This window comes from Carassius gibelio, chromosome B13 (genome assembly GCF_023724105.1).
Source record: "Carassius gibelio isolate Cgi1373 ecotype wild population from Czech Republic chromosome B13, carGib1.2-hapl.c, whole genome shotgun sequence".
Lineage (NCBI taxonomy): Eukaryota > Metazoa > Chordata > Actinopteri > Cypriniformes > Cyprinidae > Carassius > Carassius gibelio.
In genome coordinates, this window is record NC_068408.1 from 27,356,663 (window position 1) to 27,384,511 (window position 27,849).

The following is a 27,849-nucleotide window of genomic DNA, read 5'->3' on the forward strand; positions in this document are numbered from 1 at the left end:
ATTATCCAAACTTCAGATTGATATTACCAGGCTAATGTAAATTGATCTTTAAATCTAAACTTTGTCTCCATTTCTTGTTATGGTCAGCAATCGCTGGTATATGATTTCTATCTGACTTGTTTGATGTGATCCTCTTTTTCACTCAGGCTGAAGACAGTGAGTTTGGTGGTGAAACACAGTCAGAGTGCTGAAGCTCTGGTAAAGCTTTATGAAGTAAAGTTGTGCGAGGAGGATACAGCCAATGCTAATATCAAATCTATTGATGGCGTCATGAGCACTCTTAAGGTAACACAATCTCATTGTAACTTTGAAAATGCAGTCTTGATGATGGCTCAGCCAATAAATATCTTTGGCTTATCACTTTTGTTTGTAACTTTTAGCAATGGAGGTCTGAAATCGATGAAAGGCGTGAGGTATTCCATGACTTAGAGGACGAGCTGCAGAAGGCACGAGTGGTCAGTGAGCGCATGTTCAAAACGCACAACGAGAGAGACTTTGATTTGGATTGGCACAAGGAGAAGGCCGACCAGCTCAAAGAACGATGGCAAAACATCCAGTCTCAGATTGAAAACAGGTCATTAAGTGGATGCTTTCACCCCTAGATAACTCTGTGCTGCAACGATAAATACATTTATTTACCTTCATAATGTGTGATATATTGATTTTTCATGGTTATTAGGCTCCGGGACCTGGAAGGCATCAGCAAATCACTTAAGTATTACAAAGACACATACAACAGCCTTGATGAATGGAGTAAAGAAATGGAAGCCAAGCAGCTCAAGGCCCAAGAGAATCAGCCCGAGGACAGCAAGGCATTGGCTGAGTTCCTTAACCAGCAGAAAGTACGAACAAATAAATTGTACTTATTTATATACATTTTTGGCATCACATCCTAACATATAATTTATTTCTAGGTTTTGGTCGCAGAAATTGAGCAAAAACTAAGCAAAATTGAGGAATGCCAGAAGTATTCAGAGCAGTATGCAGTTGGAGTGAAAGTAAGACAAAATTATCACTTTGAAATATTCTAACTTATATGGTACCATATGGTAGACTGTGGTATGTGATCATTGCAATCATGCAGTAACATAATTTTCCATAGTACCATTACTGTGGAAATTTTGCCCATGATACTTCATCCCCAAAGCAAACAATAAAATAGACACTAAAATAGTAAAATGGCAATTAAATATATGGTAATAGAAAGTTATTTAACTTCAGAATGTTTTTTTTTTTTTTTTTTAGGACTATGAACTGCAATTGATGACTTATAGAGCCATGGTTGAGTCTCAGCAGAAGTCTCCTGTGAAGAGAAGAAAGATGCAGAGTTCCTCTGATGTCATCCAGCAAGAGGTATGAGAGGAAATATAACCATTTTTATAATCATGGTTAATATTTTCATAAATTGGCTTATTTCTTATATTGGCATTATTTTTTTGTTTGTTTGTCTCTTTAGTTTATGGACCTTCGTACACGTTACACGGCCTTGGTTACTCTGATGACACAGTACGTGAAGTTCGCTGGTGAAACACTGAAGAGGGCAGAAGAGGATGAGGTAGGACATTTGTTGACTTCCCATCTTCTATTGCTATTGCTAGCTTTATTGCATGCTATTTGGCAAGACTATGCTTCCAGCCATATTTCATTCACCAAAGACACATTAGAACAATGACATACACAAACATATTTTGGTGTTTCCTTCAATACAAAATGTTCCTCAGTGCTTGGACATTTATTTTGATACAAAATAGGCTGAGGAGAGCACATTAGCCCGTAAGAAGCTGGAAAATCATTTACGTCGCAAGGACAGTGACGTCCAGGGCCTGGAGGAGCACAGTCGTACGTTAGAGCAAGAACTTAGGGCTAAGGAAGATGCCGAGGAAGAGCTTCTTAGCCACGTGAGAATCATGGAAATGGATCTGGCCCACCAATCAGAAGTCATGATGATGCAAGTTGAATCAGTGTTGGGTTTCTCCAAAGATGGTGGACAACTGGCAACTTTTAAAACCAGTTCTGCAATAATCCACTCTGAATCTAAGGCAGAAGTCCTGCAACGCAAAATGGAGGAACTCATTATGGGCAAAAAGCGAGCTGAGACTGAAATCATGTCCTTGAGGTCTGAACTGAACTCAATTATTGTGCACAAAACTGTAGCTGAGGAGAAAGCTCAACGTTTCAAAGAACTCTTAGATGAAGCAAACAACAGGCTTTTGAAGCTACAAGTGGAAATGGATGCAGATAGGTCCAACATGAGACAGAAATCTGAGGAGTTGAGACAAGAAACTTCTGAATTAAAAAAAATCTGTCTATGTGTATCAAGGACAAATAAAGTCTCTCCAAAGAGACAAATCTGCTCTGGAGCCAAGAGTGCTGTTCCAGAAGACAGAGGTTGATGGCCTAAAAGACCAACTCAAGGTCAATCAAGGAAAGCTCCTACAGTGGGCCTCCTTGGAACAGGAGAGCACTCATAAGTTCAGGTGCTTGGAAGACGAGTTGTCTTCCAAACAATCTGAAGTAGAGCAGGGGACATTCAAGGTGAATGAACTTAATAGAAAAAATCAGTTATTGGAAAGTGATACCTGGCATCTTAAGGTAAGTATTGAGTCAATCCAGCAGGACAAATCACATGCTGACCAAAAGATTAAAACCCTGAAAGGTGAGGCAGAGGTTTTGAGGGAGCAACTGCAGAGAGCCAAAGAAGAAATCAATCTGAAGACAAGAACAGAGAAGGAAGCTCAACTCAAAATCTGAAACCTTGAACTAGAGCTTCAGAAATGTTCCTTTCAAATGATACAGCTTATCAGGAAAGTAGAAGAACTCAAGAAGATTAACATTGAGAATGAACGTTCCATTAAAAATGTCCAAGCAGAGCTTGACAGAGCATCCATCGAGACTGACAGTAAGGAGCAGTACATGAATATACTCAGATCCCAGAAAGTGCAAAATCTCAGGTAAAAACCGTTGAAGAGGAACTTCTGAACAAAACACAGGTATCTCATGAGCTTCAAATCAGACTTAAAGATTACAACGAAGAAGCCAAAAAGACCACCGAGCTACAGCAGAAGATCAGGTCTCTCACACTGACCATCATCAGCTATGAAAAATATATTTCAAGTATCACCTCTGAGAGGAATCTGGCCAATCAGAAGGTTCAGGAACATAAAGTTGAGATAAATAACCTGAACACGGCTTTAAAAAAAGCCATAGGAGAATCTCAAAGGGAGTCATCTGAAGCTAAAAAGAACTTGTCAAAAGTTCGAGAACTTGAAAATGAGCTTTTGAAATGTAAGCAGACGATTAGCAGGATCAGTGGAAGTTCAGAGAAGGCCACGGTAAAGCCTGAAACAGGACATTTCATCTCTTCAGAGAGATAAGCAGCTGACCAGAAGCTGAGATTCAGCTGACCAGAAGTTACAGGTTTTAAAATGTGAATTTGATGATCTTAGTTCCACACTAAAAAGAACAAAAGATGAGCTACAGCGAGTGACTGAAGAAAACAGCTTAAGTCAGTCCAAACTCAAAGAGCTAGAGTAAGAACTGCGAGAATTGAGCTCAAGTGCGGATCAATCTGTGCTGAATTTAAAAAAAGAGCTAGTCACTTTTCAGAAGGATAAGAATGCAGCGGAAGACAAAATCACAAGTTTAACTCGGCAAACATCAGAGCTGAAGCAGAAGTTGAGACAAACCCAGGAAGAGCTTAAACCGAAGCAATACCAAACAGCAGCTGCTGAGCTGAGTTCACTAAAGCTTGGTGAACAGTTGGACAACTGTAAAAAGATGCTTGACGATCTCGAAGGTAAGCTTGATTTACAAAAGAAAGGCTATGAGACTCAGCTGCAGCTAGTGCAGGCTGAAATGGTGCAAAAGCTTTCACTGCAGGAATCAGGCTTAAAGTTGGAGCATGAGAGGAAATTAAAGGAGCACTCGCATACTGTGGAAACTGCTGAGAGAGACAACAAGCACCTGTCTCAAGATGTGGAGAAGTTGAAAACATTGACTTCTAATGCAACAAAAGCCAAACAAGAGGCTGAAGAGCAACTCTGCAACGTACGCACACAGTTGGATGAATCTGACAGGAAGAGCGGGATACTTGACCTTGAACTTCTCAAAGCAAAATCCAAGATTTCTGATTTAGAAAATGAGAAAATCAGAGTAAAATCCAGTATTTTTCATCTTGACATTATACACAATGACAGTTCCAACGAGATATCAAAGTTAAAGCAAAAAATTTGACATCTCAGAAAGGGAAGCAAGAACTCTAAAGGAACAGATTGTTTCATACATTAGTGAAATGAAGTCTCTACAGGAGAGGAATCTAAGGCTTGAGGTAGCAGTCAATTCTGAGAAGAAGCATCTGAAAGAACTGGAAGCACTCAGACAAGCCAGTAATCAATGTGCTAAAGATGAAGAATTGGCAAAGCTAAAGACTGAACTCCAGCTGACTCAGAAAATCATTGCGTCGTTCGAAGAAGCGAAGCGGAATCTGGAGGAGGAGCTCAAGAAAATTAAAATGTGCTCTGAGGTACGACTTCGTGTATTCACAGATTCATAAAACTATCATTAAACGTGACGTGTGTCGTTTCAATTTCCATTTCACTGAACCAGAGTTCAGCTACTCCCCCTGTATTCTATTCGCACCTGTATTTTCCAGGTCAGAATAATGTGGGTCTGGTAATCATGGTCATCATAGTGGCAACTCTTTGTTGTTGTTGTTCGGGAATGGCAACACTGGACAAAGCAGAAAAATAGATAGGGTTGTTTGGATGAGCAATTTGACCAAGCATAGCTCATTTATAACAGTTCATTTCTGAGACTGAGGACAGCTGCGTCCATATCAGCAGCAAACCATACTGGATTCCTCACAAACCACAGCCCAATCTATTCTTTAAGTGGACTAGGCCACACTTTCACAGGTGCAAACCTGAGTTTGAAAAAAAGTGTTCACTTCATCGAAATGAAGCACATTCTAACAAGCAAATCCAAGTGCCATTTAACAGTTGACTGTTCTTTTGCAGAATTTGATCATCAGTTGCAAATTTATACATCCATGATCACTATAAATCTTAATTAGAAATATGTTTACCACCTGCTTGCCCCAGACAGTAATAGTGCCTTGTTAATTGCAGCAAGTATAATTTTCACTTGTGTAAATAAAAGCATTAGTAGATGGGGGAGAAGGGCAGAAAGGAAACTATTAATAATTATTTCTTGCAGTTCTGTTGATGCAGAAATGACACACTTCACCTTATTTCTTACATAAATATATTCAATATATACATATATAATAGTAATGCATTTATTTATATAATAAAACATGCATTAAAATGTAATTATATAAATGTACAGAAGTTACATTTACACTTATTTTGACATTTTAATACTTTAATAGCATAGATGATCTCATGCTTGCGGGTAGCTACACTGGAAAAATAAAAAGTTCTGGAGGAGCTACAAAAAGTAAAGCAAAGCAAAACGCAAGTGATCAGTGAAAGATCACTGGATTATACTACCAAGAAACCAGAAAATTCAGTTTCACACCAGAATTCAAATGCTTTTGAAATACACACAAACCAGGTGATGGTTGGTAACAGTCAGAGTGAGATCACTGACACTGTACTTAGGAAAAACTTGGTGTCTGATAAAGGCAGGTCTGGTAAAAGCCAGACTGTTTCATTCAATGTCATTGATCCTGATTCTGATTCACCTATAACAAGTAAATCAAAAGGGCTAAAAATTGAGTCATCTTCCAATAAAATTCAAGGTCTCAGAGGAAGGATAAGTATTAAAAAGTTGGTAAAAACTAAAATAATTACTCAGGAAAGTGCACTCAATTTGCAAACAGGCTTCATCACTATAGAGGAGATAGAAGCATCACTTGCTCAATTCACTGGTAAACCATCCTCAAATTTCAGCTGTTTACATGGAGTTTAGCAAGAAAAGGCTGTCTTTCCTAGACGCTGCAGCAGGAGGATGTATATCTAAAACCTAAGCCATTGAGTTTCTGGAAGCACAAGCTGCCACAGGAGGCATCATTGATCCTATGACAGGCCAGGCTTACTCACCGTCAGATGCTTTTGTGAAAGGTATCATTACTGGGGATCTCAAGGATAAAATAACTGAAGCTTACAAAGCAGTCAGTGGTTATACTCATGCTGAGAAGATTCTTTCAGTGTTTCAAGCTATGGAAGAGAGAATTATAGACAGGCATTGAGGAAAAGCTTCAATAGAAACACAGATCCCTACTGGATGGTTGATTCATCCATTGATTGGATGTAAAGTGCCCATGGATGGTGCGCTAGAGCAGGGGCTCATAAATCAAGCCACATTTCAAAGTCTCTATGATCCGATCAGGAACCCAAAAGATTTACACTTCCCAGAAACAGGGCAGGAGGCGTACTATAGCGAACTGCTCAGAATCTGTGTGTATGATGTCAACGGTGGAGTGTATCTTCTTCCTTTTGATGATCAGCATTTGTACCCCCTTTCACCATCCAGCAGACACAGGATATCGGTCATCGACACTTCTAATGGTGTTAAAATTTCAGCTTACCAAGCATGTAAGGCCGGCTACATTGACAAGAGAACCTACCTATTTCTCTCACAACAAGAGAGCGAATGGCAGGAGATAACAATCATGCACTCAAATATGAACCTTCTACACATGCTAACAGACCATAAAAGTGGGTGGCAGCTTTGCATTGAAAATGCTCTTAGTCTGAAAATTCTCCAAATGGAAGAGCTCAACAACTACCGGAGTGGTCAGCTCAGTATTTCTGAGCTCGCTGATCTTTTGATTTCCAGAAGAGTTGTCTTTAAAGTCTCAAATGATCCCGTTGCAGGAATCTGGGATGTGTCTTTGAAGAAACGAGTCCCGGTTTTCAAAGGACACCAGCAGAACCTTGTGGACCGACTCACCGCGCTGAGGTTGCTAGAAGCTCAGGCTTGCACTGGAGGCATCTGTGATCCAGCATCTGGAGAAAGGGTTCTGATTAAAGAAGCTCAACATCGAGGACTCTTTGATGAAAGTTTTGCCAGACAGCTCCAGCAATGTGAGCAAGCCTATTATGGTATCATTCACCCTCAGAATGGAAAGACTTTGACTGTGGCTCAGGCGATGCAAGAGAACCTTTTGCCAAAAGATGTTGGATTGAAGTGTCTTGAGTTTCAACTGGCGACTGGTGGGCTCATTAACCAAGAGAGCCAAAAGAGATTCTCTTTGGATGATGCAATACAGAATCGCTTGATCGACAAACCAACTGCTGCACATCTTCAGCATGGCAACTCCCAATCGAAATGCATCACTTGCCCCAAAACCAAGCGAAAAATGTCTTTCAAGGAAGCTCTAGAAAAGAGTGTCTTTGACAGCCACACTGGGTTTGTCCTTCTAGAAGCAACCAAGCCCCATAGTACTGCCAATACTTCTGGACTTATCGGCCCTTCTGATATGGTTCTGGAAAGTGCCTAAAATCTAAAACTAGGTCATTTTTGGTGAATGTTTGTTTTACGAACGGCAGATAAAAGTAATTGATATGGCTAGTTTATTTGCTACCCTTTGTGGTGGCACTTTATCAAATATAGAGGAATATATTGATTGTTATGCAGAAAAATTCTAAGTCAGAATGGTGAAAATGGGAGTTTTTAAAATATGGGATTGTTTTACTGTAAGATATTATTTAAAAATCTATCTTGTGATCCATTAATTTCTTTTCAATTTATTTTTTCATTTATTGCCAAGCATGCTTCTACATAAAATGGCTGGGAGCTTTCTTGTTTCATATTATATTCAAACATAGAATTTAATAAGCTAATTATAAATGTTTTACATTGATTTCTAATCCACCCTACAATTTTTTTCCTGATTATTTTAGAGGTCTGTTGAGGATGAGAAGAAAGAGCATGGCAATAAGGTTAACAAGTTGTTAAATTGGATGTCTTGTATGAAAACGAACCTGAACAAAGATGGAAAGGCTCAAAATGATGGCAAACCCAGCACTGAGAGCACTAGTAAGCCCCAGGTAAACAAGTCAAACTACCTGATTGTTCTGTCCAACAGGTCTTCAGCTTTGCATCTTACGGGTTAAAGGGTTAGTTCACTCAAAATGAAAATTAGCCTGCATTTTACCATCCTAGGTGTATATGACTTTCTTCTTTCAGAGGAATCCAATTGGGAGTTATATAAAAAAAAATGTCCTGTCACTTCAAAGCCACTTCAAAGCCCTATTATTGGTGTTTCTGTTCAACAGTCCAAAACATGTTAAATAAAGCACACACATCCATAATAAAACATGCCTCATATGGGTGAATTTAAAGCCTCCTGTAGCGAATCCATGCATTTGGTACGAACAATATTCATAATTCGCAGTAAAATCTTTTCTATCACTAATTTACAATTTTGGGTGAACCATCCCTTTACTTCATCTGTAGCTGTTTAAATGTCAGCATCTTGTAAACATAGTGAACATTTCAGGGAATTGCTTTCATTATTTCCATTGCCATTATGTTTCTGAATAAAGATTATTTTGCATTGCTTCATTTTTTGGTGTTGTTCACATACTTTTTACCTTCTTCTGTTATCCACACACATTTCACAGGAAGTATTTATCCATAAAGTTTCTATCCATTTATTGCAAGTAGTAATTTATATATTCATTATTTTTCGCAACCATGATAATCCAATAAATTGTATCCACAAGCACTTACATGGCTGAATCAAATACATCTACAGCATACATTACATGTGCAGTGTGATAAACTGTACAATTTACACTGGGCATTAAATCACTGCATTTTTTGGTAGTTACAGATTTCATTTAGTGATGCTGTTACATTATATCTCATCATTTTATCAAACACAGTCCTACACACCACTCATTTTGGAGTGCTGCTTGGTCATCATAGCCAAGTAATTTAGCTGGTAAATGTTCTGACGACTGACCCAAAGCAGAGAGCAGTTTACATGCCATATAAAATAAACTGTTTCCCAAATTAGAAAGTTGTGTCAAAATGACCATTCATCCATCTACAGTTTCCAAAATGACAGACCTTCTTCCATATACTTCTCCAAAAAAAGCTTTAGAACTCAATCCTGATGTTTATATAAACATGGCAACATATCTTTAAAAATACAGTGGGATCCAAAAGTCTGAGGCCACTTGTGGAAATGCTTGTATTTTGCATTTTCTGTTCATTACAAACATATTATCACTGGAAAGTACAACTGAAAAAAAGATGACATGAATTTCCGAATCTATAGTAAGTGTATACCCCCATGTCTGCTTTAATATCACAAACTCCATAAATGTAGAACCTGATGATTATGTCTTCTAGCATGATTTGTTCCTGGGAGGATTTTATGCTTCAGTAGGGCAGGTAACTTTTGTCCAAGGCAGTTCACATGGTCACAAACTTGATTTTATAGTTATCTATCACTGCTTTACAAATTAGAAAATCAAGGTTGCTTAGTGGGTCAGGAGGCCTTTCTGTGTAAAGTTTCCATGTTCTCCTTGTGACTGGATGCTCTGGTATCTCCTTCGACACAAAGGCATGCAGAATTGGAGACATTACATTTTCTGTTTCTGAACTCTGTGATGGAGTGGCCATATTTCCACAATTTTGCCCCACCTGTGTCCTGAGATGCTTGGATAGGCTTCAGCATCCCACTGACCTCACATGAGTCTGTTTGGAAAATGGATGGATGTATGGAAGGGAATTACAATAGCTTCTTGTTTTAACTTTGTTTATTTTACTGATTTAGTTTTAGTGCGGTCATGGACCTTTGGATCCTCCCTCCTCCCCAAAAAATAAAATAAATAAAAATAAGATGAGATGATGGAACCCCCCCCCCAGTATCATATGCCCACAAACTGTATGGCTAATGGAGTTCCAATGGTTACATGGCCTACAGTAGATGTTGGATGAAGTGGTTTTAAAAGTTTGCAATTAAAGCCATCTCAACCTAATTGTGATTCACTAAATACTGTGCTTGTAAAGCAGTATTGACTTCCTATGTTTTATTATAGATGTCACTGGAGGAGATGATGACAAAGAAGGAACAAATTGGAGAAGCATTGCGAACTACACAGCTGATGCTAACAAAACACAGTGACAAGTATGTTATGTCAATGGAAGGGAAAGCATTCACTGAGAATGAATCATTGTTTATTTGCATGGGCTTGTGTGTCTTGTGAACTGATTTTGTGAAATGTTTTCTTTCACCAGCATGACTGAAGAAGAAAAGCAAGAAGCAGAAGAGCAGCTGAAATGTCTTCGTCAGGCCCACAGCGAGATCTCTCAACAGTGTGCAGATGCAGCTTCCTCTGCCGATCAGGTGAAATAAAGATATTCTGCCACTGCCAGCCCGATGCTGGTTATATATGGTGCTCATTGTGTGTGAAGTGTAAACACTTTCTCCAATGGCATGACTAACCTTCATTTTGACAGCTTGAAATATATAGCATGGTAAGACAGTTTTCACTTTAACCGTTTAATCCCACCATTGTGAAGATGAAGAAACACTTTGTGTGTAATTGAACACTTCATGGTCAACTGAGTATGCTGTAAACATACACTGCATGCCAGCCACTCTCAATCTTTCTTCACAGCAAACCCTGAGGACATTCTTTTTGTCTACATTTCAGCACTGCAAATAATAAAATAATGTTCAGTTTTCTCTAACAGTGTTGTTCTAAAAAATACTAAGAGTTCTGTTCACAGATGCATGTAAGCTTTTACTGTGTGCCATTTCTCTTGCTCATGACTTGCACTAGTTCAAAATCAACGGACAGGGTGAGTAAGTTTGATCACTTTTATAACCAATATTGCAATGAAAATGTATCTAGTGATCATGTTTGAACATGCATTTAGAAACATCCTGATTTCTTTTATCTCTTTCCAGGCACTGCAGGTCCTCCAAGGGATTCTGGATGTTGAAAGTGGAGCTGTCATGTCTGTGTGTTGCTCAGTGAACAACGGTTTCATTGACCAGAACACAGGACTTGGTCTTTTAGAGGCCCAGCTTATAACCACTGGACTCATTTGGCCTGAACAGAACTTGTATATGGACTTGGAAGATGCATTCAAGAACAAACTTGTGGATGACGTAATGTGCAAGCAACTGCAAGAGTTGAATGAAGCTAAAAAATGTCTTCAGAATCTCCAATTTGCTTTAGAACCCTTGCCGGTTATAACAGCCCTGGAAAATGGGGTAATATCTGAGCAAACAGCTATAAAGATAATTGAAATCCAGCTTGCAACTGGAGGGTTAAGACCAAAATACACTGGAGATATTCTACATCTGGAAAAGGCTTTTCAACTTGGCCTGATACCGGAGTCGCTGTTTATCAAGATATTGGCGAAGAAGGATAGTTGGAAGAACTTGATTGACCCCAACACTGCAGAAAAATGCACCCTTAGTCAGCTTATGCAGAGATGCATTATGCACAAGCTGACAGGACTTCGTCTGCTTCCAGTGAAACGTGGAAAGGATGGAAATATATCCCTGACGGCTGGAGGAGAGATTAGCATTATGAGAGCCATGCACGAGGGCATCATTGATAGGGAGACCATGTGTCGGTTGCTGAGCACCCAGTTGTTTGCAGGAGGCATAGTTGACCCCAAAACTGGCCGAAAGGTGACTGTCGAGGAGGCCTTATCCGAGGGTCTGATCGATCAGGACACTGCGAGTGAGATACTGAGCCATCAGGCCCAAAATGGTGGCATTGTTAATCCTTGCAGCGGGGCGAGACTTACAGTCGATGAGGCTGTCCAGTGTGACTTAATAAGCTCCAGCACAGCGTTGTTAGTTCTGGAGAGACAGAAGGCCTTCATGGGTCTCCTTTGGCCTAACGCTGGTGAAATTCTCTCTTTCTCCACCTCTCTTCAGCAAAACATAATCACAGACAAACTAGCGTCTGAGTTGCTTCGTAACCGGCACAAAATAACAGCCTTGTACATACCTGAAACCTCTGAGGTAGTTGACATTGATTCTGCTGGGGAGGATAACTTAATTGAGACATTTACAAAAGAGTTGTTGAAGACGATAGAAATCCCAGATGTGTTTCCTGATATAGATGAACTGAATAACAGGTTTTCATCCTGGCTGGTAATGAAGGAGCTTCAAATTGATGGATCTTGTTCCATCGGTGAAGAAATCAGTGATGAAAACAGCACAGACGCACCATCTCTCTCTGAGGCGAAACAGTTATTTATTTCTTACCTCATGATGAATAGCTATATGGATCCAAAGTCAGGCCAAAGACTGTTGATCTTTGATTGGCAGTTAAATAAAATGGCTAAATTACTCTTTACCGAAACATCCGAATCAGAACATGTAGTTGAGTTAAGCGGACTTCATATAAAGGTTTCCGAAGAGTCTCAACCAAATAACAATATTTCTGACAATGACAACGCTTGTCTGGATGCCGATTATAGTGCTCTGGGAGAATTGCAAATTTGTGAACCTTTGGAAAACACAACAGAAAAAGAGCATGGAGTGGTGAATTCTACAGCATTACTTAATTTCCCAAAACCTACTCTACAATCTGAATTTGTTATAAATACCATAGAAACTAATCGCAGATGTGATATTTTACTAGACTGTGTTGAACATGTGACTGTAATTGAAGCTAACGAACTGTCTAAGGATTCTACATGTTCAAACACAGACAAGTGCCAAGCAGAAACAAGTAACATAGCTTCTTCTCAAACGTCGGAAGAAATGCAGTTACCAAAAACAACCTTTTCTGTAGAAGCAACTGCCTCAAGTTTGTGCTCGATGGAAGTGCATCCCGATTGTCATGATGCCAATAAAGACCAGGAAAAACATTCAAAAGACTCCACACTATTGTGTAGTGAAACGATCAGTTATACAGAAATGTCCTCTGAATGTCCACATACAGAGGTTGTGTGGGATGACAAGCTTGAGAGAGATTATGCCATCCATCAATTAGAGGAAGGTGGGATTTTGGATGTTACCTCTGGAAAACGGTATGAGCTTGAAGCTGCTCTCGGTAAAGGCCTTATTGATGAAGAGATCATCTTAGATGTACTCGCACCTCAGCTTCAAGAGGATGGATTGAATGAGAACAAAAATGCTACATCATCAGTTCTGAACATTTCTGTCAGTAAAGGCTGCATCTCAAGTAAGGAAGCACTACAGATCATGGAAAAGCAGAACCTTCTGGGTGGTTTCTTTGATGCAGCAGCTGGAAAAACCATTAGCGTCTGTGATGCTTTAGAGACGGGTCTGATTACTGATGATCTCAGCAGAAGTATTTTCTCTGCAGAGGAAATCAGGAAGGCCATCATTGATGCAGATGGAAAGTGTGTGCTCAGTGTAAACAATGCCCACCAGTCTGGGATGTTGGATGATGAAGAGGCTGAGAGGATACATTCACAACTGAATGAAAGAGGAGACATTATGGTACCTGACTTAGCAAAAAGAGGACAGATAAGCCTGGGATCAGATGAAGCCACACAGGTACCTACAGACGTAGCATGTGTGAGCAGTAGTCAGGGTTCTCTGTTACTCACCATTACTGACACACCTTCTAAAGGCATTTCAACAAAAGACAATGTGTTTGATAAAGTGTCTGAGACGAATGGAATAGTGGAAGATTGTGATGAACAGGTTGCTGGTTTCAAGACTATAGACTCCAAAAACCACATCGACACTACAGATGAAAGAGAAAGAGGTTTCCCTTTGGAAGGAAATGAGACCGAAAGACCACATAACAGTGTGGACACTTTTGATGTTGATGATTCTTGTAAAACTGTAAGTCTATCACCATGTGTCAGGCAAATGGCATATCTTGAGACAACAGCGAGTCAGGTTGTTAGCCCTGTACAGAGTGACTCTGGGATATCGTGTTCATCACAAAGTGATATCTGCTCTGAAGAAAGTAAATCAGAGTGTGTTCCTAATCCTAAACAGGAATTCGACAGGTCCAAAGTGGAGTCTGAAACAAATGCATATTTTGACAAAAGGCCTTATGAGGGCTTAAGCGCTTCACTACCAACGATAGAAGATCTTGCACAAATTAGAACACCTGTTGAATCGCAGTCAAACTCATCTTTATGTTGTGCAAGTGCCACTGTAGCAGAGGTGAATTCAAGTACTGATGAACAACACATATTAGCTCAGAATATGCTGAATGAGAAAGAGGAGGTGTCATCTCAGACCAATGCATCAAATAAAGCTAAATACTCCAATAATGTAAGAGAGAACCTAGACGATAAGCATTCTGTTGAGGATTCAGGTGTGTTTAGTTCTGAAAACAGAGTAAAGGACATGGTTAAATATGAGGACAGAAATATAACAGAAACAGAAGTTGAGCCTAGTGCGATTTGTGCAGAAAGCAGTATTGACTTAGAAAAGAATGATGACATTGAAAACTCTGTAGGTTTCAAAGGCTCCGAGGGCAAATGTCAGCTCAATTTGATGGATTTAGTTGGATCACCAGGAAATTCAGAGCAGTTGCCACTTGAAGTTGTTACTAATTCTAGTCAAGGTGATTCAAATGGAGGTAACCATAACATGCATTACCCAAGTGAGCAAGGCATATTTTATAATCATGTAGCCCCAAAGAGCACTACAAAAGATGAGTTAACCAGATCATCTGAACCAGACTTTACAAGTGACAATGATACACAAGTAAAAGACTTAGAAACGCTAGTGTCATCCTCGGGTCATTGTTCACAGGATATAATCGCAGAATTCAATGATATGCAGTCTGCCGCCCAAATTCCAAGTCCTTCAGTTAAATTAATGCGTGATCAAAATAGCGAACAATGTGGAAACATCTTCAACCATTCTCAAGCTGGGGTTGCTGTACACCAAGATGATCTTCATTTTTCTCAAATGGCAATGGCCGAAGATGAAAGTTTACCAAAATCGATAGGAGGCAGTGATTTAAAGTCTTTTTTAAATGAGTTGATCCAAATGAAGATGGATGGAGCAAGTATGGATGAGACTCAAAAACAAAAATGCCAAGCCATCGATAGCATTATTGAAATTATTCAGCACCACTCACCAACCAATCATGCCAGTTCAAATGAGAGAAGTGGGGATCCTGATATCCTCTTGGATTTGAAAAAACATGAAGAACCAAGAGAAGCTCAAAACTGGCCACCTGATGAGAGTAATGATGAACCAAAGCATCAGACTGATCTACTGGAGATGATTCATGGGATCTCCACAGACAGAGATAAAGGAATGCTCGAGGAAGTGAATGGAAAGCCAAGCAGCCCTTTGGAAGACACTGCCCTAAATGAGGAAGGCATGGAAGCCAAAATCATTCCTGTTCCAATCAAAGATGATGCTGCTGCAGATGACATCTTCAGGCCAACCGAGTCTAACCACCTGCTTTCAATGGCAGATGATCCATACATACAGCAAACAGATGGAGTCAAAGCTAGAGTGAGTACTGAAACTACTCTCAACTTAGATTCTGATTTGTGTATTATCAACTCTGCGTCATCCAGATGCACGTGTACTTCTTGCAGAAATATTCCACCCAGAGTTACTTGGAATGTGTTGGGAGGCTTCAGGATCACTGTGATACTCTTGAAGAAATAAGAAGCGACTTGCAGACCAAGGGTCTGTTAGCAGAAGACATTGAGGGGTTGCATTGTCAGTTAAAAGAAGTTCAGGTTTGTCACTTATAAAATATGATAAAATATGAAGTCCATTGACACACAAGAGTTGTTTACCTGTGCCTTCTTTCTGAATGGTTATCTGTGCTGCAGTCTGTTGCTAGTTCCTTTTATTCTGTCGCTGTTCTTCACACTTCCTTTCTTTTGTTCACCACCTACTCCCACACTGTTTCTAGTCTCTGGAAGCACAGATTGCTGCTCTCCCTGACCTGCTTACAGCAGATTTGAGTGTAGCAGATCAGCTTCTGAATTCAGCTGATGAAAACGTTCCCACGCAAATCCACCAAGATTTGGCCACAGTCTATGTAGATTTACAGAATGCTTTCACAGATGTTTGCCACTTGTCAGCTGAGCGAAATCATGCTATTCTGCTAGCCATTGAGACAGTGAAGGTTAGTTAAGGCTTGTGGAAGAGTAAATACAGAATGATGAAAATTAGATTCTCACACTTGTTCAAATATGGCTTACAGATCCATTTGGAAACCTTGTATCAGGATTTGCTAAGCTCACTTGAGAAGGTCTCCGCTTATATGCAAGACAATTCTGAGATGGTTTCTAAGCTTGATATCATGGATGCTGATAACATAGGAATAATTAAGAACAAGATTCAGCAAAATACGGTAAGTTGACTTGTTTTATTTGAAAGTTGTGTGAAATACAAGGCTTTTCATAGAGTTAAAAATTGTTTATCTCCAAGATCAAAAGAAGTCACTATCTGTTCAACAGTTTTGCTAAGTGTTTTTCATTGTTTGTGATTCAGGACATAGAGAAAGACTTATCAGGAACCCGACAGCTCCTAGAAGATGCTGCTTTTAATATCCAAAACTTCATTTCTGACCATGCTCAGTTCCTGAGTCCCACTCACAGCAGACACCTCCTGAGGGCTCTTAGCACTACCCAGAGATCCTTCAAAGAGCTCATGGACAGAGTCTTCACTCAGAGACAAACTCTAGAGGTCCAGTTGGAGATCTGTGAGGATGAGGCTCAGCAGCAGGTCTGAGAGAGATCGAAGAGATAACACTGACCATTGACCTTTACCTAATCACATTCAAATGCATGAGGTTGCTGCTTTGATGGATGGTTTATTATGAAGCACTGGAAACCCAAAAGACCCCATGAAGTGTCTTGAATGCAGTTTCCTTTGGCTTCCTTTTGAAACAAGAAACTGGTGCAGAACATGTTGAACGATTTGCTAATCTTGTTAAGAAATAGACAATAGTGCTGTGTTTAAGCCATAGTCATTAACTTAAAGGGGGGGGGGGGGGTGAAATGCTCGTTTTCACTCAATATCCTGTTAATCTTGAGTAACTATAGAGTAGTACTGCATCCTTCATAACTCCAAAAAGTCTTTATTTTTATTATATTTGTAAGAGAAAGATAGTCTGTACCGATTTTTCCCGGAAAAACACGAGCGCCTGGAGGCGTGATGTGTGGGCGGAGCTAAAGAATCACGAGCGCCAGTAGGCTTTTGAGTTGAGAGCATGTGGAAGCTGTGACACAGATCCAGAGGCTGAAATTTAACAAGAGCAGCATCAGCAAAGGCGGTATGATATGTGGTATGTGCTGAAACTGTATATATTTGCTTAGCAGTTTTGGAAAATAACTAAGTTCCACTTTATGTCGTCTTTTTTTTTTTTTTAAGCTGTACATGTGGAAAGTGCAGTTAGATGACAACATCGCATGTTGTTTACTTGATGTGCTTATGCGCCGATAGCTAAGTTCACAACACAGAGATATTTGAAGCAGTTTTACTCACCGCATGTGGTTCCAACACACGATCGTGACCCTTTTCCGTTGGGACTGCATTATCCTTAAGAAATAAACGATGTGCAATCCGAAATGCAGGGAACAAACAAAAACACTTGCACAACTCCGTTGATGCTCTGTAAAAATAAACTCCATCCACTGGTCCCTTAATGCTGTTTCTCTTTTGGTAATCTGTGCAGGGTTGTCTTGCCCTGGCAACCAAAAACACACTTCTTTTGTGACTTTTCGCGACGCTCTCGCTCTGATCAGGCTGTGCTCAGCCTCTCTCTGCTCTGCTATATGGGAGCGCGCGCTCTTCCGGCAGAAATGCCCTTAGGACCCATATAAGGAAATTCCGCTCCATCTAACGTCACACAGAGCCATACTCGAAAAAAACTTTCCGAAACTTGTGACAAACCGGAAGAGGTTTTTTTGGAACAGAAATACTCCTTCAAACGTACAACTTAATTTTTTAAACTTTGTCCATGTTTAGCATGGGAATCCAACTCTTTAACAGTGTAAAAAACTCAGTATGCAAGAAATAGCATTTCACCCCCCCTTTAATTTGCTACTTGATGTTGCAAAATGTGGATATGCCCATGGCTAATAGCTGTTTTTACCAACTTTTAGGAGTTTACGAGCCTGTGGAGTACATTTAAGCCTCAAAACTACATCTTTTACTTTGTAGGGTCTTTTAAAAGAGTTTAATAATGTCTTTAAGACTAAATAGGTCTATTCATGAATGTATTATTTGTGTGATGTTGTGATTGCAGTGCTCTGAGATTAATCATGCTCCTTTATTTCTATTTAAAATACAGAAAAGCCATGGCTTGATAACTGCTACCAACTTACCTTCTTCTGATCATGTTTGCATTTTCCAGGCTGTCTGAACCAATGCATCTCTTACTGCAAAAAGGACCAATGTTTTATTCAATGTGTTTCCAGCAGTAAAGGCAGCACTAATCCACCTTTCTTTACCATTGCCAAAATCCCTTTGAATGGCTAGCATGTTTACAGCATACTCAGTCACTACTAATGGTTAAATGCCCAGTATTTGGTGTGCTGCTGAAGCTCATAGTTTTTCTTTCTAACTGAGTGTTTATGTGGTAGGCTGCTGTGGAGAAGCAGAGGGAGTTTTCAGAGAAACTGAAGGAGCTGTTTGATGATCTGACACAGACAGAAAACCGCCTCATTGGACACCAGCAGCAGGCTGCCAGCGCGAAGACTGTGGGAGACCTCCAGCAGTACCAACAAGAGCATCAGGTACAACCTGTTAACATTTCCTACGATGCTTGTACATGTAACGCATACATTTGTAAGGTTATTGGAGGTCTATGTTAAGCATCATAACCTGTGTCAAGACATCGACACAAATCTGATCCTACACAACAACCATGAAAAATATCTCCATTTGTGTTAATTATTGGTTTAAGGTGTGCTGTTAAATTTAAATGACCCAACACCAATTTTAAACATCCTAGCAACACTCTTGCAAGACTCAGTAAATGCTTATCCTTGCAACCACACAGATCAACATGGCAATGCACCAGCAATACAACCAAACAACTGCACCAACCCCTTCACAGGTGCCTAGCAATTCGTTGGCAACTGGTAACCCTTACCTGTGGTAAAATCACTGTAACACATGGCCTTGTCTGGCTTGTCGTGATTAACTGTGTTTGTGTTTCAGGCTCTACAGAAAGACCTCCAGGCTAATGTCAGCGCGCTCAATGAAGTCATTAGTAGCACTGAAAAGTTTCTGGAGGAGAATCGCAGTAAACTCACTCCAGAGCAGATATCGGCTCTTGAGGACAAACTGGAGGAACTGAAGAGCAAAGCGAATATGCTTAACCAGAAGTCAGAAGAGTCAAGGAAGGATCTAGAGAAGGTTTTGAGCAGTGCCATCAAGCAGGAGACTGAGAAGGTAAGAAGGGAAAAACACTTTCCCAAACACTATTCAATCAAAAGGTTACATTCAGTCACTTCCTCAATCGCATTTAGTTTGTGCCGGCTCTAAAATGTATGTTTGTACACATTTGATTCTTTTCCATTCTTACCTGTCTGTACAGGAGGCCGCTGTTGAACAACTCGAAGAGAGCAAAGCTAAGATTGAGGGTCTTCTTGGCTGGATCTCCAACATTGGGAAAGAGAAAGAAATGGGTGGAATACAAAAGGACCAGATGGTTAAACAGAATGGAAACATGCCTGAGAACACATCAATGAAGGGAATAATTGGAGAGGAAGATGACCCTAATGGAAATGCATTAGATACCACAGATAACACAAGTCTACATGTTGGTGAAAAACAAGACGCTCAAGACCTGGATCTGGACCAGCAGTTTAATATGGTTCAAGTAAGTACTTGAGTATATACAGTGGTGCTTGAAAGTTTGTGAACCCTATAGAATTTACCCCCCCCCAAAAAAACAGTTTTATGTCCTTCCACAACATTTCAATTGGGTTTTAAAAGGTCTGGTCTTTGATTTGGGCATTCCAGAACATGAACGTTAACCATGCTTTGTTAGAACCACTTGTGTTCTTTCTCTTGAGATTCAGTTCATGGTCAGACGTCCTGATATTTTCCTTTACAACTTCCTGGTATAATTGATGGCAAGCTGTTTTGGCCCAGATGCAGCGAAACAGGCCCAAATCATGATACTGCAATCACCAAGTTTCTTTCCCATCTTTCCAAACACAACACTTCTCATTTAAACCCAAAAGTTCTATTTTGGTCACATCCATCCATAAAACATTTATCCAGTAGATCTTTAACAAACTGCAGACGGGCAGCAATGTTCCTTATGGAGAGCAGTGGCCAAAGTGAGAAGGGCCTACGTTTGCTGAGAAGTTACCTTTGCCACATTGTGTGCTATTACTACATTTCTCATGCAAAATGGAATGGAAAGCAGGCATAAGACAATGATCTCGTAATTTTCTGGACTAGATAGCAATGATGTAATTTGGACATCTTCTTGCATCATTTCTTTCTTTTGAAGTGATCTTTGTCAATTAGTATTTTGATCTCATTTGTTCCAGTTTTTTGTGGGTCATACTTATGCAGAAATATAGGAAATTCTAAACTTTCTATCACAACTGTAGCTGTAAATATCACAATTGACATCACACTACTCCTTCGATTTTTTTTAAGAAAATGTTGTAGAAACAATGGCTAAGCAATTCTATTCACCATAAGATCATGTATTTATATTGGTGCAGTCAGAATCTGTAGACCAGGAATATTTCATTAAATGGTGACTTGTTAACAGACTAAATTAGATTCAGGTGAAATAGAGGAAAACAATTCAACACTGAATAAAATGCATTCGATTTGAAAATTCAGTAAAATGCTTTGACTTACTAGCTCTTGGTTCTTGATTCACAGGCCCGCCACCAGGAGATCTTGTCCCAGCAGCAGGATCTGATCATCGCCACACGGTCAGCACAGGCGTTACTCGACAAACAGGCGCAGGTCCTGTCACCCGCTGAGAAAGACAAGTTACAGAGGGACATTAGAGAGCTGGAGGCACGCTACGAGTCCTCTCTCACGCAGGCCGAGCAGCAGATGAAGCAGGTCCAGACTGTCCAGGAGGAGCTTCAGAAGTTCAAGGGGGACTGTGAGGAGTTTGAGACCTGGTTACAGCAGGCCCAAGGGGAGATGGAGGAGCTCAGTGCGCCCGCCGCTGGTCTGGACACTCTGAGTAACAATCTACAGAGACAGAAGAGCTTCTCTGAGGACGTCATCTCTCATAAAGGAGACCTGCGCTTCATAACCATCTCTGGTCAGAAGGTGCTGGACACAGCGAAGGCCTGCGATCACGGTGAATCAGACGGCCTGCCGATGGTTGATATGTCCAGGACTTGTGCTGCAGTGAAAGAAAGGCTGGACTCAGCCACCAGCCAATACAAAGCCTTGCATACGCAGGTATTTCTAATGTCCAATTCTAGAGTCACTACAAAATAAAAAGAAAGGAAAGAAGAAATTTGGTTTTGCTTTAAAAAATGAGACTGTTTCCAGGAACATTGTAATTAAATTCTCGGTCACACTTTATTTTTAGGTCCTAATTTCCTAAGTCCTAATAAAGAGCCAGTATGTTAATAATAGGCATGCTAACTAATAATACTGAGAACTGGTCCCTAACTAAAGTGTTTAGAGTAGTTTCGAATCATTTTGCTAGATCGCAAATTTTTGATTACCACCAATAGATGGCAGCATTTGCCTCTAAATTCTGCAAACATTCAAACAGTATTCTTCAGTCCATGACATTATTAAACACTTCAGTCTTTTATATAACTTATAAAAAAATGAAACTAAAACATAATTCTGATGCATTTCAGTGTAATCAGCTTGGAGTCAACTTGAAAGACGTGGTGGACAAGTACAAGAAGTATGAAGACGCCAGTGGTGCTCTGGTGAAGTGGCTGAATGTCTCTGAGGAAGAGTCCAGAAGACAGCAGTCCGAGCCCATCGCTGGAGACCCCCAGACCCTACAGAGACAGCTGGAGGAGACCAAGGCAAGAGCATGACATCAGTATATCCAGTTCTCAGAATTAGGACACAATATATTATAATTAGAATGTAAATGTGTCCAAATTGTATAGGCCATTCAGTATTATATAATCATATAGAACAATGCTACTATATCCAGCTGAAACGCATGACAGCAGTGTATTTATAGCACTTAAAACATGCCACAACACGAATAACTCGCAGTGCCTCAGATTTAATTTGCTTGAGTTGTATTATAGTTCGCTGCTCTTGCAGAAGTGGATACAGAAGCAGACAATGCTAATCATACTTCAATAGATTACTTCTCCCATGATGCACTCAGACCAGATTCAGCTGAGCAGCAGTGAGATCAGACACACACACACACAAAGACAGACAGAAAATACATGCAGGCTGCATTACTGTTCTCTAGGGATGTACTGTACAGTACAACTGTCTTCTGACCTTGAATGTATACGTCCTCATGCTAAACAACTGTGTCGTGTGGCCTGTTGAGATGGATATAGATCACACACCACTGATGTTGTGCTTTTTAGATAATCCGTCCATTGACTGCAGTCCTAATAGTGGAGTGTAATAAGCATTGGTCTGTTCCAGAGTCTTCAAGGCCAAACAACGTCCCGTCAGGCTGCGGTGGATACACTGAGAAAAACTGCTGATGCCTTGATCAGCACAGAGGGAGACCTGCTGTCCCATCCAGAGGAGATTCAGGAGACAGTGGGTGAGTTAGACATGTCCAGGTCACATTTCACACCAGAAGCATAGGGCCTGTTTTATAGAAGCCTATTTTAAGATCATGAAGAATGTAAATCAGCACAACTTATAAGCAGTATAAGATATAGAAAGAAGCTTCAATAGTTTATGATTAGATGCTAAAATACTGTAATCAGCTGTTTCTATTCATCATTTATTCATGCTCTCCTGTTTGTAGATGACATCGTAGAGAGATATGACAACCTGTCGAAGTCAGTGAGTGACCGAAACGAGAAGCTGCAGGTGACCCTGACGCGCTCCCTGAGTGTGCAGGACGGCCTGGATGAGATGATGTCCTGGATGGAGAAGGTGGAGGAGAGCGTGAAGGAGACGCCCAAAGTGCTGCTGGACTCCAGCTCCATTGCAGATGCACTTAGCAAGGAGGCAGTATGTGACCTTTGACCTGTCATCCAAAGATACTATGGATATTACAAAGCGAATATCAGAAACTTGGCAGAAAAATTCTTTATTGCACAATTACAGGGATAGTCCACCCAAAAATGAAAATACTGCCTCATGTCATGTTGTTGTTTGCATTTCATTCTTTTGGGGAACATAAAAGAGTTTATGAAAAGTATTGGTAACCCAACAGTTTTGGATCCCATTCACTCCCATTGAATCAATCTGAAGAAGAACTTTACAGTAACATGCGGAAGTTTAGGAACCCCTTGCAGAATCTGTGAAAATGTGAATCATTGTAAAAAAATATGAGAGATCATACTGTGGCGAGTGGGGCGGGACTCGATACCGGCGGTGGGGCACAGGTGCAGCTCATCTTCAATCACTACACCTGGCCTCACTCCTCGTTCCCACGCCTCTCGGCCCCGCCCCACTCGCCACACATACTAAATGCTAAATGCATTTTTTTTTTTTTTTAGTACGGTTCTGAGTAAGATTTTTTAGATAAAAGATGTTTGCATATAGTCCACAAGACAAATAAATTGCTGAAATTATTAAAATAACCCCCTCAAAAGTTTGGGAACCCTTGGTTCTTAGTACTGTTTGCTGTTACCTGATGATCCTCGACTGTCTTTCTGTTTAGTGATGGTTGTGCATGAGTCCCTTGTTTGTTCTGAACAGTTAAACTGAGCAGCGTTCTTCAGAAAAATCTTTAAGGTCCTGCAGATTCTTCAGTTTTCCAGTATCTTTGCATATTTGAACTCTTTCCAGCAGTGACTTTATGATTTGAGATGCATCTTTTCAGACTGAGGACATTTGAGGGACTCAAACACAACTATTAAAAAAGATTCAAACATTCACTGATGCTCCAGAAGGAAACAAGATGCATTAAGAGCTGGGGGGTGAAAACTTTTGGAATTTGAAGATCAAGGTAAATTGTACTTAATTTGTGTACCGGGAAACATACAAGTATCTTCTGTTGCTTACGAAGGGCAGAACTAAATGGAAAAAAAATTATATTTCAACAAAATAAGACAAATTTGACCATCTTCATTGTGTTCAAAAGTTTTCACCCCCAGCTCTTAATGCATCTTGTTTCCTTCTGGAGCATCAGTGAATGTTTGAATCTTTTTAAATAGTTGTGTTTAAATAGTTGTGTTTCCCTCAAATGTCCTCAGTGTGAAAAGATGCATCTCAAAATCATAAAGTCACTGCTGGAAAGGGTTCAAATATACAAAGATGCTGGAAAACTGAAGAATCTGTAGGATCTTAAAGATTTTTCTGAAGAACGCTGCTCAGTTTAACTGTTCAGAACAGACAAGGGACTCATGCACAACCATCACAAAACAGAAAGACAGTCGAGGATCATCAGGTAACAGAACACAGTATTAAGAACCACAAACTTTTGAGTGGGGTTATTTTAATAATTTCAGCATTTATTTTGTGTTGTGGACTAAATGTAAAAATTTTTATGTATAATATCTTACTCAGGACAGGACTAAATAAAAAAATAACATGCATTTAGTATGATCTCTCTTATTTTGTTAAAATTATTCAAAATTTTTACAGATTATGGAAGGGTTTCCCAAACTTTCGCATGCCACTGTAAGATGACTTGAAATCAAAATTGACCTGTGCCAGTCAGAGATAGTGTCTGGGAAAATATTTGTATTTTTTTCTGTCATTACATTTGGTGCAGAACTTACAGACTTCACCTTTAATTAATACACCACAAAAAGAAAAAAGAAAACCTTAAAAAAATGGGAAAAAAACGCATGTCCATTTCTCTCAGGCTCTGGAGCAGGACATGTCCAGCAGGCAGAGCAGCATCTTGGCCATGAAAGCAAAGGTGAAGAAGTTTGTGGAGGGTGCTGAGCCGGCCGCTGGCGTCCTCCTCCAGACCAAGATGGAGGGCTTGTCCCAGCGGTTTACTGACGCCTCTGAGCGCCACACGCAGAAGGTGGCTCAGATGGAGGAGCTCCGAGACAAGGTGGAGCAGTTTGAGAAGACATCTGAGAAGGTGCAGCAGTTTGTGCTGAAGAGCTCCCAGACTCTGTCAGAGTCAGACGGGCCAGGGAAGAACATCACTGAGCTCTCCCAGCTCCTCCAGGTCTGCTGCTCACTCTCATTAACCCAGTCAACTACATATTTTAATTGGACGATTCTGCTTTTGGTTCATGTCTGTTAGCGTTGAGGTCAAAATCAATACTGAATGCCCTATGTGTCATCCAAAAAGCAGACAAAATTGGCCTATAGTAGATATGAACACTAAAAAGTGCAGTCTTTTTCTTCTAAGAATGCAGACTAAAGATTATGGCGACTAACTTCAGGGTGAATGCCTTTTTTTTTTAAATAAATTTTCTAACTTGAAAATATCAATGCATAATAACATCCTCCAATGAATAGCAATAACAAATACATAAAAAAACGTCTGTGAAGTTATTACAAAAAAAAAAAAAAAACGGATGGACGGCGAGACAACCTGACTATGATCATATCTTGAAGTTGTAATAAAATCTTTATTTGTAGGACACAAATGCAGAGTTAGCCGAGCACACAAAGGACATGGGGACGCTCCAGAAACTGACGGAGGAGCTCAGCAAGCTGGGTCCAGAAGGAAGCGCAGCTCTTCTTCAGAGCAAGATGCAGAACATCTCCGACAGCTTTAATGCTTTTAAGGAGACACTTACTGATAAGTAAGTGATTATTAAGTAACAGCACTTAAAAACAATACTTAGAATAAAAACACAGACTATGCCTTAAATTATGATATTGTCTCATTCCAGTGTGTCCCATTATTTTTTATATACTTCTCTTGGCTCTGACATATGTCACTGTTATTTAATTGGCTAAAGTGATGCTAGAACTGTTGTAGAATTAAAACCATGTGCTGTAATGGAACAGTATTACAAGAAATATTAGTTAATGCTTTTTCCAGACTTTTTAATCAAACTCTATATGCACATGTATCCTATGTATTGCAGAAAAGAGGAGGTTTCATCCTGCCAGAAGCAGCTGCAGGAGTTCAGAGCTGCCGCAGGGCTGTTAATGAAGTGGCTGGAGGAGACAAAAGAGCAAGTGCCAGAGCTTCAGCCCAACTGCAGTGAACAGAGCCTGGGAACAGACCTGCAGCAAACCACTGTGAGTGATGGAGCCAACCTTTCACCTTCACCAGAACGAGCATGTCAATGAACAGAAAATAGCTAGGAGAAGACACATATCTCACTGTGTATGGCTGATTCTTCAGTTAGGGGCACTTTCAAATACTTCAAAAATCCACAGATTTACTGCATGTCCTTGAATGGATTTTGGGAATGGAATGTAAACTGATATGAACTTGTGATATATTATTTGATAGAGAGTTTTGGATGAGTTTGGTAAGCTGTGCACTTGCTAATAAGTTCATTAGCATTCAGTTAATAATCAATCTGTTCAAATAATTAATTAATTTTTAATAAATGTTTGTTTCTAAATTGCAATTCTGAAAAACTAACGGTTTTGTAATATCATATTCTTAAATGAAAGTAATTTCTTATGTTCAAATCCTCCTTCTGTTGGCCAGACAGAGACGTCTCATTTCCATTATAACCACATTTTTTATAATTATTTTGTAAAATGACAAACAAAAGCATTATTTTCTAGCAGCATGCTTAGAAAAATTATAAAACTTTGCATTTTAGTACTTTTTATGAAATTATGATCGAAGAAATGTTTGTCTGGGAAAGAACCCCAAAATAGAATTATTCCAGCAAACATTCTATCACACTGATCAGCACTCGTAAGAATTGGAGAAAAACAATTACAATCTTTTTCCATCCTTCAGAATGATTTTGTCCCTCGTAAAATCCTGTTAAGGAGCTGGCAGGTTTAAGGAGGATAATCAGTAGATCATGTGTTTCTCCAGCGTACTCTCACTGCTCACCATTCAAGAAGGTCAATGGAAAATGATGAAAATGTCCAAATGTCTCTTATCTCTGTATAGATTTGAAAGTTTTCAAATGTCATTTTCTGGTCTGTTGTCCACAGGGCTTATTGGACGAATGGACACTCAAAGCTCCTGCAGTCCAGGATATAAATAGCCAGGGATCTGCTCTGTGTAGCCTAATCAGTGTTTTGACATCACCGGCCAAAGCCAAGATACATCACAACTCAGGTATTGCCAAGGAATATTTTAAGATTTCACATGTCTCAGTTCTACATGATCACTCACTAATTCTGTCTAGCATAAAGGCAAACAGATGTCTTCTCTCTCTTTCTCTCTTTAGGATCAGCTGTCAGTAACGGTTCTGGTCCAGGCAGCCATTCTTATCTAACAAACCAAGGTGAAAGTTCATACCAATTACTAATACTGTGGTCAGTTTACATTTAGGCTATTATGCCTATTTGTATAAAACTATAAGCATGTGCTTAATTTGCCATTAGAGTTGATGCTGGTCCAGCAGAACATGTCCTCCATTAACAACGGTTACAAACATCTGGGGGAGCTCCTGAAGGCCAGGTCCTCTGAGCTCAGCGCTTTGTTGAAGAGAGTTCAAGGCGTCCATGATCAGGCTGAGTCTTTACATCAGTGGATGGAAGACACAAAGAAGACAGCAGCATCGTTGAGTAACCATCCTTCTGGGAAAGATGCAGTAAAATCACAGAAGGTACAATACATACATTACTGTGGATTATTTGAAGGTGGTTGCCAGGTTGTTCTGGGAATGTATTAAATGAATCCCATAAAACCTTGACAGCATGTCATCATATGTCATCATGTCAAGCATTGAAATAGCTGATTATTATGTCTGTCT

At 39.9% G+C, this 27,849-nt stretch overlaps 1 protein-coding gene across 1 annotated transcript in view; it reads left to right on the forward strand.

Moving 5' to 3' along the window:
- dst (dystonin) overlaps window positions 1-27,849 on the forward strand; it is a 148,069-nt gene that overhangs the window by 70,631 nt on the left and 49,589 nt on the right. Inside the window, exons 30-56 of the mRNA XM_052571690.1 lie at window positions 147-285; window positions 381-574; window positions 680-842; window positions 915-998; window positions 1,246-1,353; window positions 1,457-1,555; window positions 7,869-8,015; window positions 10,020-10,108; window positions 10,219-10,327; window positions 10,895-15,415; window positions 15,502-15,648; window positions 15,828-16,043; window positions 16,122-16,271; window positions 16,412-16,645; window positions 18,508-18,660; window positions 19,088-19,321; window positions 19,467-19,751; window positions 20,780-21,319; window positions 21,733-21,909; window positions 22,502-22,625; window positions 22,836-23,044; window positions 24,849-25,166; window positions 25,586-25,752; window positions 26,041-26,197; window positions 27,083-27,209; window positions 27,322-27,378; window positions 27,479-27,702. Of these exons, the coding sequence (XP_052427650.1) occupies window positions 147-285; window positions 381-574; window positions 680-842; window positions 915-998; window positions 1,246-1,353; window positions 1,457-1,555; window positions 7,869-8,015; window positions 10,020-10,108; window positions 10,219-10,327; window positions 10,895-15,415; window positions 15,502-15,648; window positions 15,828-16,043; window positions 16,122-16,271; window positions 16,412-16,645; window positions 18,508-18,660; window positions 19,088-19,321; window positions 19,467-19,751; window positions 20,780-21,319; window positions 21,733-21,909; window positions 22,502-22,625; window positions 22,836-23,044; window positions 24,849-25,166; window positions 25,586-25,752; window positions 26,041-26,197; window positions 27,083-27,209; window positions 27,322-27,378; window positions 27,479-27,702 (9,172 nt within the window). The remainder of the gene's footprint in view (window positions 1-146; window positions 286-380; window positions 575-679; window positions 843-914; window positions 999-1,245; window positions 1,354-1,456; window positions 1,556-7,868; window positions 8,016-10,019; window positions 10,109-10,218; window positions 10,328-10,894; window positions 15,416-15,501; window positions 15,649-15,827; window positions 16,044-16,121; window positions 16,272-16,411; window positions 16,646-18,507; window positions 18,661-19,087; window positions 19,322-19,466; window positions 19,752-20,779; window positions 21,320-21,732; window positions 21,910-22,501; window positions 22,626-22,835; window positions 23,045-24,848; window positions 25,167-25,585; window positions 25,753-26,040; window positions 26,198-27,082; window positions 27,210-27,321; window positions 27,379-27,478; window positions 27,703-27,849) is intronic.